This window comes from Chionomys nivalis, chromosome 13 (genome assembly GCF_950005125.1).
Source record: "Chionomys nivalis chromosome 13, mChiNiv1.1, whole genome shotgun sequence".
In the NCBI taxonomy this organism is placed as follows: Eukaryota; Metazoa; Chordata; class Mammalia; order Rodentia; family Cricetidae; genus Chionomys; species Chionomys nivalis.
This window is the reverse complement of record NC_080098.1, coordinates 66,815,994-66,834,558: the sequence shown is the minus strand read 5'-3', so window position 1 is coordinate 66,834,558 and position 18,565 is coordinate 66,815,994. Positions and strand designations below refer to the sequence as shown.

General features: G+C 45.3%; 1 protein-coding gene across 1 annotated transcript in view; it reads right to left on the bottom strand.

The window, feature by feature from the left end:
- Positions 1–18,565, bottom strand: part of Shc3 (SHC adaptor protein 3) — a 123,272-nt gene that overhangs the window by 6,598 nt on the left and 98,109 nt on the right. Inside the window, exons 9-11 of the mRNA XM_057788037.1 lie at positions 17,330–17,417; positions 16,311–16,469; positions 12,040–12,335 (exon numbers count right to left, since the gene is read on the bottom strand). Of these exons, the coding sequence (XP_057644020.1) occupies positions 12,040–12,335; positions 16,311–16,469; positions 17,330–17,417 (543 nt within the window). The remainder of the gene's footprint in view (positions 1–12,039; positions 12,336–16,310; positions 16,470–17,329; positions 17,418–18,565) is intronic.

Genomic DNA, 18,565 nt, shown 5'->3' with positions numbered 1-18,565 from the left:
AAGTCAATCACTTTCTTATATTACTAGCAATGACTACATAAAATTTGAAATTTAAAGCAGACTATCAATTACATTAACAAAAAGGTTGGCTACTCAGGCATTCAATGAAATATTTAATGTATAAATTTAATCAAAGAAAGCTACAAAAGCCTGATGAGAAAAACAAAGAATTCAATGAAAATAGAAAATATTCCTTGTTCATGGATAGCCAGACTATACATCAAAATCTCGGTCATTTCCAATCCAGTCTTTAGATCCCATACAATTTCAGTCAAAGTCTTTGCAAACTAAGTTGTTGCTACAAATATATTTTTTTCCAAAATTTATGTGAAAAAGAAAAAGATCTGGTCAGCAAAATATGGAAGAAAAGAACAAGATTAGTTTCATGGTCTAATGGCTGGCACTCTGGACCCTGAAAGAAAGGAGCAAATATGGACAACTGTCATCGCTTCAGGACTTACTGTAAAACCATAGGAATCAAGACAATGAGAGGTTAATGGAGAGACGGACAAACGCCTCCATGGAACAGAATAGGGAGCTCAGAATGGACCCACCAGATAAGGACAACAAAATTTCAATGAGAGATAAAGTCATACATTGAAGAAAAATGTTAGGTCTAGCCAATGGTCCTAGAACAGTCATCCATGTGAAAAAAATGACCTTATGTCCATACAAACATTAACTCAAACGTATTAAACAGAAAAGTCATAAAACTCTTAGAAGATGATATAGGAAAAATGTAGACAACAAGGATATTAGATAAGAGAGAATAATGGCAGGTTCACAGAGAGCACGCAGGCGCTCACCCTTCAGAGGGGTTTATTAAGAGGACGGCTCAAGGCCACAGGCAGCCATGATGAAGCCTTAGAGAGGCAAAATAAATTCTGTCTGACAGAATTCTGACTCATAGGCCTTCCCTTCTGAAGGGGCGCAAGGGAGGTTCAGTGTGACCAAGCCAATGTCAAGAAGGTACAGATAGATAGATAGATAGATAGATAGATAGATAGATAGATAGATAGATAGATAGATAGATGATAGATAGATAGGGGAATATAGCAGTCTCTTGGTATCCAAAGAAAATTGGTCCCAAGGTGGCAGTCTGAATGTAATTTTCCCTGTAGGCTCATAGGCAGTGGTACTATTAGGAGGTGTGGGCTTGTTAGAGTAGGCGTGGCATTGCTGGAGGAAGTATGTCTCAGTTTACCTCCTGCTGCCTGTGGAGCAAGACACAGAACTCTCAGTTCTTTCTCCAATACCATGTTTGCACGCATGCGGCCATGTTTCCCACCATGACGATAATGGACTAGACCTCTGAAACTGTAAGCCAGTCCCAATGATTGCTTCACTTATAAGAGTTGTCGTGGTCACAGTGTCTCTTCACAGCAAGAGAAACCTAAGACAACTACAATCATCAAAATCCATGGAAGTTCAAGTCCTTTATATAGAACATGGTTTATTTACCATTTACACAGTATACACACATCCCACCATAGACTCAAAACTTACCTCCAGATCTCTTGTTGGATCACAGGCCAGAGGCTGTCCCTCCCCTCTCAGGCTATATGCCACCCCCACAGCTTTCTTTTTGGGACAGAAGGTGATAAAATTGCAGCCCTCACAGGGAATTCATTTCTCTCCCTTCCACTTGCAGCTGTGAACAATTCCAGCCTCCAATCTCTGGACCAAGGACAACCTTGAATTTTAGCTTCCTTCTTATCTAGTGCTTTCTTGACTTCTTGTGCCTGGCATGTAGACCAGGCCAGGCTAGGACATGATACGGAGCTTGCCTCTGGGCCCCACACTGATATCCTGTGAGACTTAGAAACCCCCACTGTCCTTAGGGATGGAAGGGCTCTTCCTTCATGCTCTATGTAGTATCCTGTCTCTTTTGATGCAGCTCCCTTAAGGGCTTTGAAGGTGCTCTCTCCCCAGTGAGGGCCTCATCCTGATGCCTCTGGACCAGTGCTCTCTCTCCTGATGCTCTATTCTCCCACATCAAGGTCTGGTCATGGCTGCCCATGGTTCTGAGTCTCTCTCTCCTAACAAAGGGGAATCCCATCTCAGCTTCCCTTTTCTACAAAACCTGCTGTTCTCCCTAATATTTATAAAGCCATAGGCATAGTTGTGCCCCTGCTGTCTGGGAATAATGGCACGAAGATTCTAAGCACCGAGTACAAACAGTTTTCTTCTGAAGTCACAGATAGCCATAGAAGATCCTGTCACAGACAGGTCCACCTTGAAATGGTATCTCAGGGGCTCTGTAGCTGGAGACAACACCAGTCTCTCACCCCAAGAAGATAACTGCCTTCACTCCGTGTCCCCCACAAAACCCTACGGCAGAGTTTACCCTGCCTATTGGAGCCCAGAAGACCTTAGAAGGTGCCCTGTCTCTGTAAGGCCTCTGGAGTTGGGGTGTCGTCTGACCAGTGATAGAAGAAAGCACAGGTTTTTTTCTGTGAACAGTGGGGAAGTTGAAACCACTAGCCACAGTGTCTCCAAAGCTGTCTCCCACCACACTCTCTGTCATCAAAGACAGTATCAGATCCACACACAAAGGGGAGGCCGCCCACAGGGAACACAACTGTTCCTACACCTTTGGGAAACTCCTCAAGCTCAGAGTCCTACTGAAGAAGAGGAAGTGGCCACTCCCTGTAGCCAGGCTTGCCTAAGGAAGAGTCAAGACAGGATGCTAGCCTGTCTGAAAAAAACGCTCCTTGGTGAGGCACCTCCAGAAATTGTGCCTTTATTGCCCCCTTGTGGCCACAAGTACACAATGTTAAGGAACTCGAAATTTTCTAAGGGAAAGGGCTCCTTCTCCACAGTGTGGTGTCTGGAAAGACTTTGCTCCTGGACAGCAGCTCTGTCACTCAGAACTCTATATGAATGTCACACTGTGCAGCCCAGGAAGAAGCTGAGGGGCAGGCCCATAGTATGCCAGGAGCTCCACGGGTTTTTCCCAAAAAGGGACTGCTAAATGGTCCTTCCCACCCAGGACCTTCACTGACAGGGAAGTCACACCAGTCCGGGGCCAGAAGTGACTTGCACAATCATGGTGGGTGGCGCCTTCATTTCTGTATTTCTGTACAGTGATCTATACGTATAGTCCCTCATAAGAGCCATCACCCAAAAAACTGAGCTAAGCCTTGAGTCATTGTGTCCAGCAGAGATACCAGTCCTTGCCACCCTCAACAAAAATGACATGCAGGCTAGTCAGTACTGGGCCTCCAAAGGAATACCTAGGCAGGAATTTGGCTACTGTTGGTCAAGCACCTGACAGTGTCTGTGGAGGTCAGAAGCTGGGAAGAAGATGCCCCACAGCACGCTGACTGGACACACAGCCTCGAACACCTGGTAGGGGGACAGAGACCCCAGCAACCGTGACCTTCATACAGCTTTACTTGTGGTTTGGTGGCATGTCCCAGTGATGACACACAAGTGCAGAAGCCATCCTTGGCCCGGACTTTGCAGAAGCAGGCCTACGCAGACTTTCCAAGTGTGATGGGATTGTTGCCCAGGGCACTCAACTCAGAACCTCAGAACTTTCTCTGGTCTGTATGGAGGCCTCTGTTGACCTTCAGTCCAGTCTGTCCTTCCTTCTAGACCTAGCTTCCCTTTCATTGCTAGTTCCAAGGGAGGGGACAGTTGGGCTGTAGACATGGAACACATAGCCCCCATCCACACCCACGAAGAAAGGAAACACGCCCTCTGTAGAGAACAACAGTGCATCAACTCGGGACCATCTGAGAGACACTGACATTCCAAATCTCTTCCCCCTCCCTGGGTCAGACACCCTACTCCATGGGCTTCTCAGCCTGGTGTCCATACCCCTACTCCAGATGTCAGGAATAGACACCAGGAAGGAGAACTGAGCTATCGTGATGAGGACACCAACCATCACAGCTCTAGATACCTCCAAGAGCACATCCCAAAAACACCATGTCACAAAGGGAATAGACCAATTCCACCTCAGAAGATAAACCAGATACCAGCAAAAAATTAACTCACATCTATAACATAAAAAACAAAAGAATTACTACATCCACTAAAACAAAATGTATGTAAAAAATAACTCAGGGGCTAGATAATAACTCTCTTAGAAATTAAATATACAATTTGTAAAAGCGTGTAAACATATGTTTGTATGTCACGGAGAGACAATATTGAAAGGTTAAGAAATGCTCCAAAGAAGCAGAATCTTGAGGGAAACATAAGGTTTTACTCCTGCAGCTTTCCAGAAAGTTCCCCTTTAACATTCTTAATGGCAGAGGTGCAGTCTAATGGCATTTATAAGCAAAATAACAAGGGGTCAAACAGAAATATGCTGCAAAATATTTAAAATGCTTCTCCCTTCTCTTAATTCCTATTCTTTTTCCTTCCTGGAAAATCAATACAAAATAAAAGACAAAAAAGTTACCATGTCAGGGAGAGTGGGGGTAACCACAGTGACCCAACTGCACCTGGGCTGCAGGGGGAGAGCGTGCACACAATGGTGATCTAGTACAGGTATCAGAGAACAAGTCGGATCACAGAAAGTCCCAGTGACTGCGGAGGTATGCCATCATAGCACAATTTAGTAAGTAAAAGCCCTTGGGTGTACTTCGAAACACGCTAGCGGCTACCTGGGTCAAGCCTGCAGAGGACCTGGACACCGGAGCCATAGTGGTTTCTCCTAACGCAAGCACGGTGTTCACCCCACCCTGCTGGCCCTGCTTGACTAAAAGGATGAATCAACCGTGAGTGACTCAGGATAATTTCAGACACACACGGACCGACGGGATGATTCAGGCGCCGAGAGCTCTGTCTCTCCCACAACCTCTGTCACCAGCTCTCGTCCATGCTATTTTAGAGTCCCCTTCTTCAACACCCCACCACAGAGACTCAGAGCTGTGCTGGGTGCCCTCCTCTTCGGCTTCCCAGTGACCTCAGTGCACAGCGAGAGAGCTCAGAGGCTGCTAGACGCCGGAGTAAATTTAGACTCAGACCGCTTTTTTGCATCCTCCTTTCTCCGAGTAATCTAACTTGCCAAGTTTCCCCCTTTATAGTCAGGGACCAGCCAATTACCATGAAAATCAGATGAATAAATATTGAAGAGAACGTGTTCAGTGCCTATTTCAGTGTCCTCACAGCGAGGAGGCAACTTTACATTTTTAATTAAGTCTTTCATTTCCATCTCCTTTTCAGCTAAAGCTATCCTCTGTAGGATCAATTAAACCAATAATCAGATCCAGCTAAAAGCCCCCCAAAAGAATAGTCATCAGTGGGTATGACTTAACAAGTGTTCTTGATGGTCCTGTGAATTCCGCTTCAGAATTAAAACTATATGATAGCACAGCCCTGGGAATCAGGTCCCATGAAAACCTTATCCCAATTCCATTTCCTCATTTTTTGCACACCTTGATACTGACTTGTGAAAATGTAACAAAGTATTGTTAGCAGGGTGTAATGATTGGTTTCGACTGTTAACCTGACACAATCCGCAGTCACCTGGGAAAAGAGTTTCAATAAGGAATTGTCTAGATCAGATTAGCCTGTGGGCACTGTCATCTGGAGGTGATTATCTTGATTATGATAATTGATGTGGGAGGGGGACCCATCCAGGGACCCACCCACCCACTGTGGGCAGCACTATTTCCTAGGCAGGGAATTCTGGGTTGGATAGGAGTAGAGACAGAGAATGGGGCCCAAGTATAAATGCACTGATTCTGCTCTTGCCTGTGGATGTCTTTTAAAACAATTTGAAGGGGTATAAAGACTTAGAAAATACATTTAATCGTCTTTGTCCTATGTGATGACATATTCAGCTAGGCTTTTCTTTTAAAAAAAAATCATGTTTTTAAATACCAATTTTTCCACGTGAAATATTTATATTCTCCCAAAATTTTTGAAGGTTTTTCTCTGCTATTTTCCCTTTGATAACCACAACTGAATTGCTGCAAGGCCTATGAAGGAAGAAAGGACTCCAGGATGCTTCTACTTAGGAAATCTTGCTTGAGGTTCTACACCTGTAAAAATTCACCATAGGTCCATATTAGTAGTGTTATATTTGCACACTCACACACCTGTAGAGGGCCGAGGTCTTCATGCTTACAGATAAGCACTAGGGAAGTCAAAGGAAGGCTAAGTTTACCTGTTTTCCTCCCAGAAATCTGGAAATGGATATAGTTTCTAACCAGGTAATCTTTGCTGGGCAGACCTCACCCGATTCCCCCAGATTATTATGTTGTTTATCCGAGACTTGTCCCCTCCAGATCACGACACTACTTCCCACTCAGTCAAACCCACCCTTATGGGAGATGTCACTTGTACTTTACAACATCCCGGGTAATTGCTGACTTCCACAGGGTATCTTGTTTACCTCAGTCAGCCTTCCTAGACCCTTATCTTGAGCATTACTTCAAAGTCAACAGAACCCATCTTTATGGAAGAAGCCACGTGTACTTTGTAAAGAGTTTAAATATAAACATGTCGTAAGCTTTATTGTACCTATAAGATTGAGTTAATTGCATCAGGAAATTTTCCCCAAAGTTATGCTGTGCTTAAATATGACTTAAATAAACTACCTGGAGTCAGACTCTAAAGTTTGAACCAACACCAGCTAACTAAGTCATCTGAATCAAGTTTCCTTCTTTCTCCCATGGATTGTTATTCTACAGGCCCTGGTGTTTGCAGAGGACTCCACCCACCCCCCCCCCCCACAAAGCAACACACACACACACACACACACACACACACCTCCTCCTCAAATTTCTTGAACTCCCATCTCATAATCTGAAAAAGCCATGCTGGATCAAGTATCCACCCAGTGTCTACTGAATACCTACTTTGTGAACACTCACTGTATGTCAGGCACTGCCCCAAGTACTTGGGGATACTACAAGAGCAAGAAGGTTATTCATATATAAATTATAACCTAGGAGGAGCAATTTAACAAACAAGTGCACACTTTTGGTGATGTATATTAAAGCAAAAGTAAATCAGGATATCTCCGGGCTTCCATTTGAATAGCAGTTAGGGAAGGGCTCTTTAACACATCATCTCTTGCATAGAGAAGTCTCACTTATACTAAGAGGTGAGTGTGAACATGTCACCTTGATACCCAAACCAGATGAGTGCACACCCACTGAAGCCCTGTTTATTTGTGAACAGACTTCAAAATTTGTGAAGAACAGGTGCAGCAGAAAATCCTACCCATGTAGAACCCATGTTTATGGGCTTAAGAAAAAAATAATCACATTTTCTGTCAAAACATGCTGAAGAAACATTTGCTAAGCTTCAATATTGCTCACAATAAAAGCAATTGCACAGAATCTCTCCCCAGAAACCCTCTGTTCAAGCTGGCCAGGGAATCAGGCAGGTGAGATTCACTCTCCTCATCTTCCAAATTCCAATTCCCCAGTCTCAAACCCAGCTTGGGTAGACCACCTGACGTGCCCTCTCCTTCCTCTCTGACCTCACTCCTAGGGGACTAAGCCAATCTTCTCTGACAGCCTCCCTTCCTTACCCTGGCCAATTTCCAAGACTGATTCTCTCTCTCTCTCTCTCTCTCTCTCTCTCTCTCTCTCTCTCTCTCTCTCTCTCTCTCTCTCCCTCTCTCTCTCTCCCCCCCCTCTCTCTCTCCCTCTCTCTCTCTCCCCCCCCTCTCTCTCTCCCTCTCTCTCTCTCTCCCTCTCTCTCTCTCTCTCTCTCTCTCTCTCTCCCTCCCTCCCTCCCTCCCTCCCTCCCTCCCTCTCTCTCTCTCTCTCTCTCTCTCTCCCCCTCTCTCTCCCTTCCTCCCTCCCCCACTCCTTGTCCCTCTCTCTGGAAACTCTCTGACCAAGGTGGCCAGGGAATCAGGCAGGCAATCTTCATTCTTCTTTTCACCCTGTGGTTCCACTTCCGAGTCTCACTCCTAGTCCTGTGGCAGGCCATCAGCAGGGGCCTGTCTTTCCCTTCTTTTTCCATTCCCTGTGAACTCCACAGATTATGTGGCAGACGGAGCTTCCCTTCTAGCCCATCACCATTCCTGTGTGTCAACTCCCAAGTTCTGCTGGGACCCCCCAGTGGTCACACCTGGTAAGGCCTCAGAAGCACTCCTCACCAGGTAAATAGAGCCACCACACTCTCTTGAGTTCTAGAAAGGGCAAAGAAACCAAGGAGCAGAAAACCCACCTAACAAAGACAAGACTAGATAGCAGCACCTAGACCTACAATCAATCCAAACCCTGATATCAGTTTAAATACTAGCATAAAGACACGATCAATAACAGCCTGGACAATATGTATTCACAAGAACAAAGCAAACCTACCACAGTTGGTCCTGAGAAATGAAACATAGCTGAACCACAAGACAAGGACTTCAAAATCACTATTATGCGCTTATTAAGGAGCTTAAAGATGACATGGATAAATCCATTAAAGAAATCTATGAAAACACAAACAGTGGAATGAAATGAAGAAAACTGATCAAGACATGACAGTGGAAATAGAATCAATAAAGAAAACCCAAACTGAGGGAAAACTGGAAGTTAGGAACTTTTAATGGCTATTCTTGGTTGTCAACGTGACTATATCTGATATAAACCACAATCCAGAAACGGAGGGCACACCTATGAGAGATATTCTGCTTGGTTGGAAGTGAGTGAATCCACTTCCAGTCTGGACCTTTGAGGTGAAAAGATCACCACCTCTGATCTGGATCTTGAGGCAGAAGACACACCTTTAATCTGGGCCACACCTTCTGCTGGAAGCCTGTATAAGGACGTGGAAAAAGGAGGCTTTTGTTCTTTGCCTGCTTGTCCTCGACTTGCTAGCACATCCATTCCTTTCCTGGCAGGGGAGCCTAGTTCTTTGGGATTCCAGCATACACAGAAGACAAGCTCAGACATCTAGCCCTGTGGGACCAAATAGCTACTAGATTCTTGGACTCCCCATTCACAGCCATTGTTGGACCAGCTGGACTGCAGCTTACAAATCATTACCAGAAATTCCATATACATGTGGAGAGAGATTCATTACGTAAGTTCTGTGACTCTAGAGAACCCTGCCTAATACAGAACTCAATCAGAACATCAGAGGCAGGCCTCACCAACAATACAAGAGATTAAAAAAAGGAAATCTCAGGTACTGAAGATGATAGAAGAAATGGATTCCTCTGCCAAACCCAAAATGTTAAATCTAAAAGACTCCTGACACAAAACATCCAGGAAAATTGGAACACTAGGGAAAGACCAAATCTACAAATAATAGGAATGGAAGAAAGATAAGAAACATATGTCATAGACACAGAAAATATTTGCAACAAAATCATTTAAAAAAAAAAAAAACTTCTGTAACCTAAAGGAGGTACCTATGAAGATACAAGAAGCATACTGAATGCCAAATGGACTAGACCAGAATATAAATTCCCCACAACACACAATAATCAAAACACTAAACATACAGAACAAAGAAAGAATATTAAAAGCTAAACGGGAAGAAGACCAAGTAATATATAAGGCAGACATATTAGAAGAAAACTTGACTTTTCAATGGAGACTCTAAATGCCAGAAGGGCCTGGATAGATATTCTACAGACTAGAGACCACATATGTCAGCCCAAACTACTATACCTAGCAAAACTTCATTCATAGTAGATGGAGAAAGAAAGACATTCCACGATAAAAACAAATTTAAGTAGTATTCATCTACAAACCTAGCTCTACAGATAGCACAAAATGAAAACGTCAACCACATCCAAGAAAACTCAAGGAATAAATAATATCAGACTAGCAAATTGAAAGAGAGGGAAAGCCTACACCACCAAAATACAGTAAGAGAAATCAATAAAGAGTACTCATTGACAACTCTCAACATCGATGGGTTCAATTCCCCAATAAAAAGATACAGACTAACAGATTAGATTAAAAAAAAAATAAACAGGATCCATCCTTCTGCTGCATCCATGAAACATTCTGTGATAGTTTGAAAAAAAATGGCCACCACAGGCTCACGGGGAGTGGCACTATTAGGGGGTGTGGTCTTCCTAGAGTGGGTGTGGCTTTGTTGGAGGAAGTGTGTTACTGGAGGCAGACTTTGAGGTCTCAGATGCTTAAGTCAAGCCCAGTGTGACCTATTTCTTCCTGCTGCCTGCAGATCCAGATCTCAGCTCTTTCTCCAGGACCATGTCTACCTGTACACCGCTATGCCTTCCTCCATGATGACAATGGACCAAACCTCTAAAACTGTAACCCAGCCCCAATTAAATGTTTTCCTTTATAAGAGTTACCATGGTCATGGTGTCTCTTCACAGCAATACAAACCCTACCACCAAGGATAGACATCACCTCAAAGTAAAAGGTTGGGAAAAGATATTCCAAGCAAACAGACTAAAGAAACAAGCTGATGAAGCCATTTTTCATATCTGAAAAAAATAGATTTCAAACCAAAACTAATCTAAAGAGACAGGGAAGAAGTCTAAATACTCATCAAAGGAAAACTCCACCAAGAGGCTATTGCAGTTCTCGACATTAAACACCAAATGCAAGGGCATCCATGTTCATAAAATAAACATTGCTACAGCTAAAATCATGTGCCCCTCACATGGTGATAGTGAGTGACTTCAATACCCCACTCTTGCCAATAAACAGGTCATCCAAACAAAAACTAAACAGAGAAACAATGGAGCTCAATGATGCCATAAATCAAATGGACCTGACAGATATTTTTAGATCATTTCACCCAGACACAAAAGAAGATACCTCATGGAACTGTTTCCAGAACTGACCACATAGCCACAAAACAAGTCTCAACAGATACAAGGAAATTGAGATAACACCCTGCATTCTATGTGACCCCTATAGATTAAAGCTGAATATGAGAAATAACAGAAAGCTTACAAATTCGTGGAAACTCAACAACATACTATTGAATAAAAAATGGGTCAAATCAGATATTAATATGTGTTTTCTCAGAGAAGGTGTATGTTTAAAAGAAAAAATAACCTTCACAGAAGACAAGCAAAGAAGTCGCTATACCCACTATGTTATATACTTGGGGCCTTGACTGCCCCATAGAGACAGGTGCTTTAAACATGCTAAGGGCTCTGTGTGAGGACATCTCAGTTCAGGTCCCTTAATCACATCAGGTGACCCTCCCTACCCTCATCTGTCTCCAAATACACAATCCAGCCAAACACTCTGCTCTCATTCCTATCCACCCATCACTCATCTAATTCTGTTAAGTAATTCTACCTTACCTTCCATTTCCACTGGAGAAAATGTTTTAAAACAACAATCTTGGCATTTGTTCAACGGTTAAGTTGATTAAATTGCACTTACTGAACTTGGCAATTATTGGACTGTGCCCAGGGTAGAGTCAAATACACTTATTGATTGGCAGATGGACAAGTCAGACAAATCCACAGAATTACTCAGGCAGAATTGGCCTACCACCTCGGCGTCAGGAGGCTGTACCTCTCTGACCAGAAAACCATGAGGGTAATTAATGGGGGTTGCCTGCTACCCAGGACATTTTCTAACCTACAGAAAAGCCTGGGGGGGGGGTGTTTCAGTTTGGAAATTATTTGGGATAAATATGGAAAATCCGGTAGACTTTAACTTTCATGTTCACTGAGAATATTGTAGAAAGGAATAGTGCTGTTGTTATTGCTGTAGTGTATGTGTGCATGTGTGTAGGTGTTTGCACTCATGTGTACAGGTGCCTTTGGAGGTTAGAAGAGCACTGGATTCCCCAAGGCTGGTGTTAGAGGGGGTTGTGAACCCCCAAATGTGGGTACTGGGAACCAAACTTAGGTCCTCTGCAAGGGCAGTGGTACTCGAAACCACTGAGCCATCATCCCAGGCCACATTTCTTTATCTTAAAGGGCATGACGACCAAAGCTTTTATCCTGAGCTATGATTATTTTCCAAGTTTTATCGCACAGATCACTACCACTTTTCACATAAGTCTCCCGTCCCTGGCAGGCACATGCAGATAGAGGAGGCAGTGTGGATACAGTCCTGTACAAGGTCTAGGAAATAGACGTGGTTAAAGGTAGTCATGATACCATTGGAAGGTGCTCACCGTGCCTTCTGGGTCCACCAGCAGCAGGTGCTTGGCCTGGCCATTGTGCATGCCCGTGAGGACAAAGGAACCAGGGTTGGTAGTACTCTTTCTGACTAGGAAGTCTCCATCTTCCTGCAACAGTGCCTCTGCCTCCTTCCTGCTCATCTCTCCTTGGTACCAGGGTTCTGCATCAAGCTCCTCCAGCATCTTGGCATCTGGGGCTCTGGGTGAAACAGGGCTAATGCACTCCACAGACGCTGCTTTGCTCAACACGGGCCCCAGGGGCTGGTTCTTGAGAGCATCTTCAAAAGGCTCTGTCAACAACATACGACAGCAACAAATCAATCCCCGGAAGAGAGCAATAAAAATAGAGTGAGAGATGAGAATTAAAATGTAACTCTTGACGGAGGCTGGCAGCAGAGATGGATGGTCGGAACTAGAATTTAAATGCACCGCCCAAATGTTGGCATGACTCGCTGGTGAGTCTACTTTCCAGACAGCTGGGGGTTGTGCCTGGATCTGAGGACATGCGCACATACCTTGTCTAGCGGGATAGGACTTCAATGCTGTGCACTGCAAGAAGGCAGGCACAACTTGTCATTTCACACCGCCTCCCTTCTCTGAACCCTTAGTCAGACTCCTTAAGACACCTTGCCCATGCCCACCTCACCCTCACCAGCTGCAGCACTCGGGAGAGCAGGCCCTACACCTTACCTGGGCAGCACAGTAGAGCTGACCCTGTTCACAGGGGCACTGGTGAGCGGCCGAGAATGGGGGACCTGGTCCTGTCCCTCATCTTCTATAATTTGGAGTGGGCAAGGGAGCGATGCCACCTTCCCCACCCTTTGCCACCTGTGGCAGGTAGGAGAGCTGGCCTTGAGGCCATGAGAACAGGACAGCTGTCCCTGCCCCTCACCAGCTGCAGCACTCGGGAGAGTGGCCCCTGCACGTCACCTAGGCAACACAGTAAAGCTGGCCCTGAAGGGGTAGGTGTGGGTGAGCCACCCCTGAGGTCATAAAAGCAGGAGAACTGGCTCTGCCCCTTGCTCCTTGCTACATAGGGTGAACTAACTGGAGCAATGCTGGAGTTCACCCTGGTGGTGAGCACAAGAGATAACTGGCAGACTGGCCAACCCTGCAGCCACCCAGGCTCAGAACCAGGGCTACAAGTTGGCCCACCCCAACATCCACCCATCTATGATCTGCTGGAGCATATGAAGAGGCCAATCCTGCAGACCCAAAGCAACAGGATCTCCACGACACAGTGTAGCAACAGGATATCCAAGAGGAGTCCCAGTGAGGGCCTAGCGTTGATAGCATAGCAGAAACCAGCGGCCTAAAGCCAGACCAATGGCTCTTGGCTGTAAACAATCATTGCAAGTAGAAACATATGCACTAAAGGATTTACTGCGTGACTCACTGGGTTGTACTACAGTTTCCACAATGAGATTTCTCTTTTCCTTTTTACTTTCTTCTCTCTCTCTCCTCTTCTCTTAAATCTTATTTTATTTTGGGGGAAGGATACAAGGGCAGGGGACGGATATGAAAGGATGGGGAGATGACTAGGATCGACATGTATGATGTGTAAGCCACAAGGAATAAAAAGTAAGAAAAAAAAAGAATACAAGCTTGTCAATACCGAAGGGAAAGACAAGCCACAGACTCTTTCAAAACCCCTGGCCTCTTGTGGACTTGCTCCAGGACAGAAATTCTGCTTTGCCTTGACCTTCACTGCTGAGTGTTGACGTCACACTTGGCTTACTTTGCTCCAGAACAGACTTCTTATCACTGAGTGCTCAGATCGCTGTGAGTGACAACACAGATCAGCGGCAAAGGAACTCACTAAGAGCATCCAATTAAACTTCAGTCTGTGATCTTCCAGTATGATGGGCACTGAAAAGGGGTACAGAGTGCTGGGTATGACATTGTGAGAACAACAAGAACTAGAGTATTCTCTCCAGAACACAGCTCCCCCCGGAGTCCCACATTGTTTCTGGGATACCCACTGGACCACTACTCAAGGAGTGGTGCAAAATTAGCCAAATCTGGCAGAAGTTAGGAAAGGATGGGAAAAGGAGAGGAGAGCACATCAAAGTAAAATTAAATCATTTTGAGAATCACTAAATCTTTTACAAATGTGGGGAAGAAAAGTGGTTTAAAGACCACAGGATAAAAGCTAAAATGATAACTCCCCCCCCCTTCTCTGTCTCTCTCCCTGTGTGTGTGCGTGTGTGCCTGCTTGCTTGCTTGTACACGTGTGTGTTTACATATGCATGTGTGTGCATGCCCAGACCGAAGAGTGGTGCTGGGTGTCTTTTTCAATTGCTCTCCACCTTATTCTTTGAGACAGAGTTTCTCAGGGACCCTGGAGCTTCTTTGGGCTGGCTACCTAGTCTCAGGCATCCTCCTGTCTCTGCCTTCCCCAGGGCTGAGATTACAGACATGTGCTGCCACACCTGGTATTTTCACATGGGTTCTAGAAGATCAAACTCAGGTCACTGTACTTAGGTAACATGCACATTACTGATAGAATTACACCTTCCCACCCCTGACTCTCCTTTTCTTTCTTTACAGAGTAGGGGTGGTAATAATAACCGAAGCTCCCTGTACACAGACCAAGACCATTAAATCAGGTAGGAAGTGCCCAGCAAGTGGTAGTCAGAGCTGTGTTCTTTCCAGACCTCTTCAGTCCATCAACTTCTCAAAGAATTAAAGCAGAAGCGTTTAAGATATAAGGCTGGGGAGATTAACTCAGTTGGTAAAGTATTTGCCTCCCAAGCATGAGGGCCTGAGTCTGATCCCCAGAGCCTATGTCTTAGTCAGCACTCGGGGCTGGAGAGATGACTCAGTAATTGCTGCTCTTGTAGAGGACCCAGATTCAGTTATCAACACACACATGATGGCTCACAACCTCTTTCAACTTCATTTCCATGGGATTTGACACCCTCTTCTGATCTCCACAGCCACCAGGAATGGTACACGTATATCTTGAGCAGGCAAAATCCACTCAAGACACATAAAAATAAAAAATAAAGATAAATTTAAAAAACAAAACAAAAACAGAAGAGGCATGCAGGTATGTACTTGTAATCCTAGTCCTGAGGAGGTGTAGACAGGCAGATCCCTGGGGCTCATTGACCAGTAAGGCTAATCTAGTTAACAAGTTCCAGGCTGAGTAAGAGACCTTGTCTCAAAAACAAGGGAAATGACTCCTGAGAATGACACTCAAGTTAATCCTATGGCCTACACACAGACAGAAACAGAGAGAGGGAGAGGGAGAAGGAAGAGGGAGGGAGGGAGGGAGGGAGGGAGAGAGAGAGAGAGACCCATTCACATAGGCACACCCACCCATATGCATAAACTCCTCTCTCCTCCCTCCCTCCCCCTCTCTTGATATATGTATGTATGTATGTATGTATGTATGTTTCTCCTCATGAGATTCCAAAACCCTTTCCAAGTTCCTTAACAGTTTCTACTCATTGCATTTCAGTTCGTGTATTTTCTCTAACTATGTATCAAGAGGAAGTCCCCGAGACAGTATCAGTTGATACTGCCCAGTGGGGTCGGTCCCACCTTTCCCTTCACCCTTCTCTACAGCTCACTGCTGAGCGTGCCCCACCCCTGACAACATGTGTTTGCTTGTTTAAACCCCACCAGAGGAAGGCCATCTGTTTCGATGCCCCCGTGTCGTTTCAGTAATTAGAAAAGTATTGGACACATGGTCAGCACTGGATAAAATTTTGGCAGAAGTTGAGAGGAAGAGCGAGAGGGGAAATGAGAGTAAATGGATGGGGCGGGGAGGGAAGGGCAAGCAGAGAGGGAGAGGGGAGAGGAGAGGAAAACTGGTGGGAGGGAGGGAAAGAGGGAGGGAGGGAAGGAGGAAGGGGTGGCAGAGGGAGGACACTGTAAACAAGGTACATAGCCATTTCTCATCCCAATATTCTTGCTGATAAGCTGAGATCTCTGACTATGGCCACACCATCTCTGTACCCTCTGAAATCATACAGCAGCTAGCACAGCATGGCCAATTAATATTCAAATAAGCACACATATTTGTTTACATTGTTGGTCTTCAAGAGGAAAACTAGTTTCCCCAAAAGAAAGTCATGTAACCCCAACACCTTACTTGAACCCAATCAAAGTCCAGCAGAAAATCCAGTCCAGTAGTAATATGGATATCAGATAAAAGAGAGAGCAATGAGCACTTATTCATCTCAAAGACATCATAGAGAGGGCAACGGGCACCTACTCATGTCAAAGGCAGCGTAGAAAGAGCAACAGGCACCTACTCATATCAAAGAGGTCCTTCCGTGGGCTGCTTTCGGTGCTGCTGCTTGCTGCTGGCCAAACCTGTGGGGGGACTGGCTGGGTGTTGACATAGGTTGGTGTCTCTCCTAACAGAGCCATGTGACCTTTCCCTTCGGGTGTGCTGTAGATGTCCAAGGAACCTGCACCAAGAAAGTGAGCCCTGTTACCTCTTACAATGGCAACACTCTTCCAGTCTCTGTGTCTGGAATACCTGGAATTACACAGAGCCATTCCTCAAGCCTGCTGGTGAGAACATTTATTTCTGGTTAACTCTCTTCTAAGCCTGTCAGTACCCAGTCCCACTTTAAACACTTCCCAGTTCTTCATGTCAAAAGAAAAATCTGCCAGTCAGGGTGAATACTGGTAGTTAAATGCCTTGCTCAATATGACTGACCAGGTTGTTGTTGGTGGTGCTCCAGGACCCTAGGAGCTGAGCATTGAGTAACAATGTGACCTCCCAGTGAGCCAAAGGGGTGCTGAGGCTAGGCCTGGGGGTCTTGGCTGTTTGGTCAGAGGTAATATGGAAAGTGTTACCCAAGAGCACCTGCTGGGGTCACTCTTCCTGTGTGTGACCATCTCTGCTCGCTTGTATAACAGAAGCCTTGTTAATATTCCTCTAGGAAGGATGGTTACTGGAAAATAGATGAATAAATTCTTATTTGTTCTGGGGAAAACATATCTACCAGTTTCAAATAAGATTTTGAAGCTGGGTGAGTTGACTCATGCCTGTCATCCCAGCTCTCAGAAGGCTACAGCAAGAGGATCACAGCAAGTTCAAGGCCAGTCTGAGCTATAACTTTGCATCGCCAAACACTAAAACAAACTTAAAAACTACAAGAAAAATCACATAAGAGCTTAAGACATACTGAGCTGTGGAGCCTTGGGTGCCTGCCGAATTTTCATGCTCCTGTTGTCTCCAGGGACTCTCGCTCCTACTCACGGGGACCAGAGAGACCCACGGTCAGTGCATCAGCTGTGTAGAGCAGGCTCTGCCACTTACCCTGCCTGGTGGGTGCTCGCTGCCAGTCTTCACCAAAGGCGTCTCCTAAGTGTCTTCCCTGGTAGTAAGTTTGCTCTTTCCCTGCAAACTGGAGACAGATGCAGATACTCAGAAAGAGGGAAGTGTCTTCTCATTCCTCATCTTTGTGGGCCACGGTGTGGTAAGAGGGGCTTTGGGGGTTGATTCACCCTCTCTGACACCACCTTTCCACATCTGCCTCACAGTGGCCTTGTATTCAGCAGATAAACTTGTATGGATGTTAAAAAAAAAATCCACAATCTCATTAATGCTACAACACTTTCTGCCTGTTTTTGTGATTCCAGTAATCTTCCCAAAGGTGGCCGCAGAGAGATCTTGGGCCAGCAGCTGTCCACTCTCCGAGGAGCACACTCCTGAGAAGCAGGAAGCTGCAGAGCTACAGCCTCCATGTTGGTGCTGTCCTGGCATTTTTATGGGTACCAGTAACCTTATTTCCAGGGTTGGAAATGTAGCTCAGCTCACCAAGCATATGACCCCAGATTTCATCTCTAAGCACCACAAAAAAGAGGGGAAAAAAATCTCTTAAGCTTCCATAAAAGATGAAATGTAATAGTTTTAGAAAGCAGGGTTGTGGTGAAGGTTGTTTGAGCTGGAGGGTGCGATAGTTCACTCTAAGTGACAACTTAATGCAACCTAGAAGAGACAGATCTGGGAAGAGGGTCTCAATGAGGGATTGTGTAATTCGGTTGATCTGTGGGAATGTTAACAGGGGAGGGGGGGATTTGGTCTTTGAAGTAAGTTGGAAAAACCGAGACCACTGTGCGCTGCACCACGGCCTAGGCAGGGAGATCTGAACTGAATTGGAGTGGAGGAAGTGAGCTGAGCACAAGCGAGCATGGCAGCATTCACGCGCACCTCTTTGCTCTTGGCTGTGGTTAATTCACGCACACCTCTTTGCCCTTGGCTGTGGTTAATTCACGCACACCTCTTTGCTCTTGACTGTGCTTAGGACGTGACTCACTGCTTCAGGCTCCTGCCCGACTGCCCCACAGTGACAGTAACTGTGTATGTAACCTGGTGCCATAAGCGAGCATAAGCCCTTTGTCCCCTCAGCTGGTTAGAGTTAGGGTATTTTATCAGAGCAACAGAAATAAAACTGAACCAGAGTGGTGGATAAACAAAATAGATAAAAAAAAAAAATGCCTAAAATTCAGACCTTAAGGGGACGGGTTCACTCTCTTCAGGGAGCCCACAGTA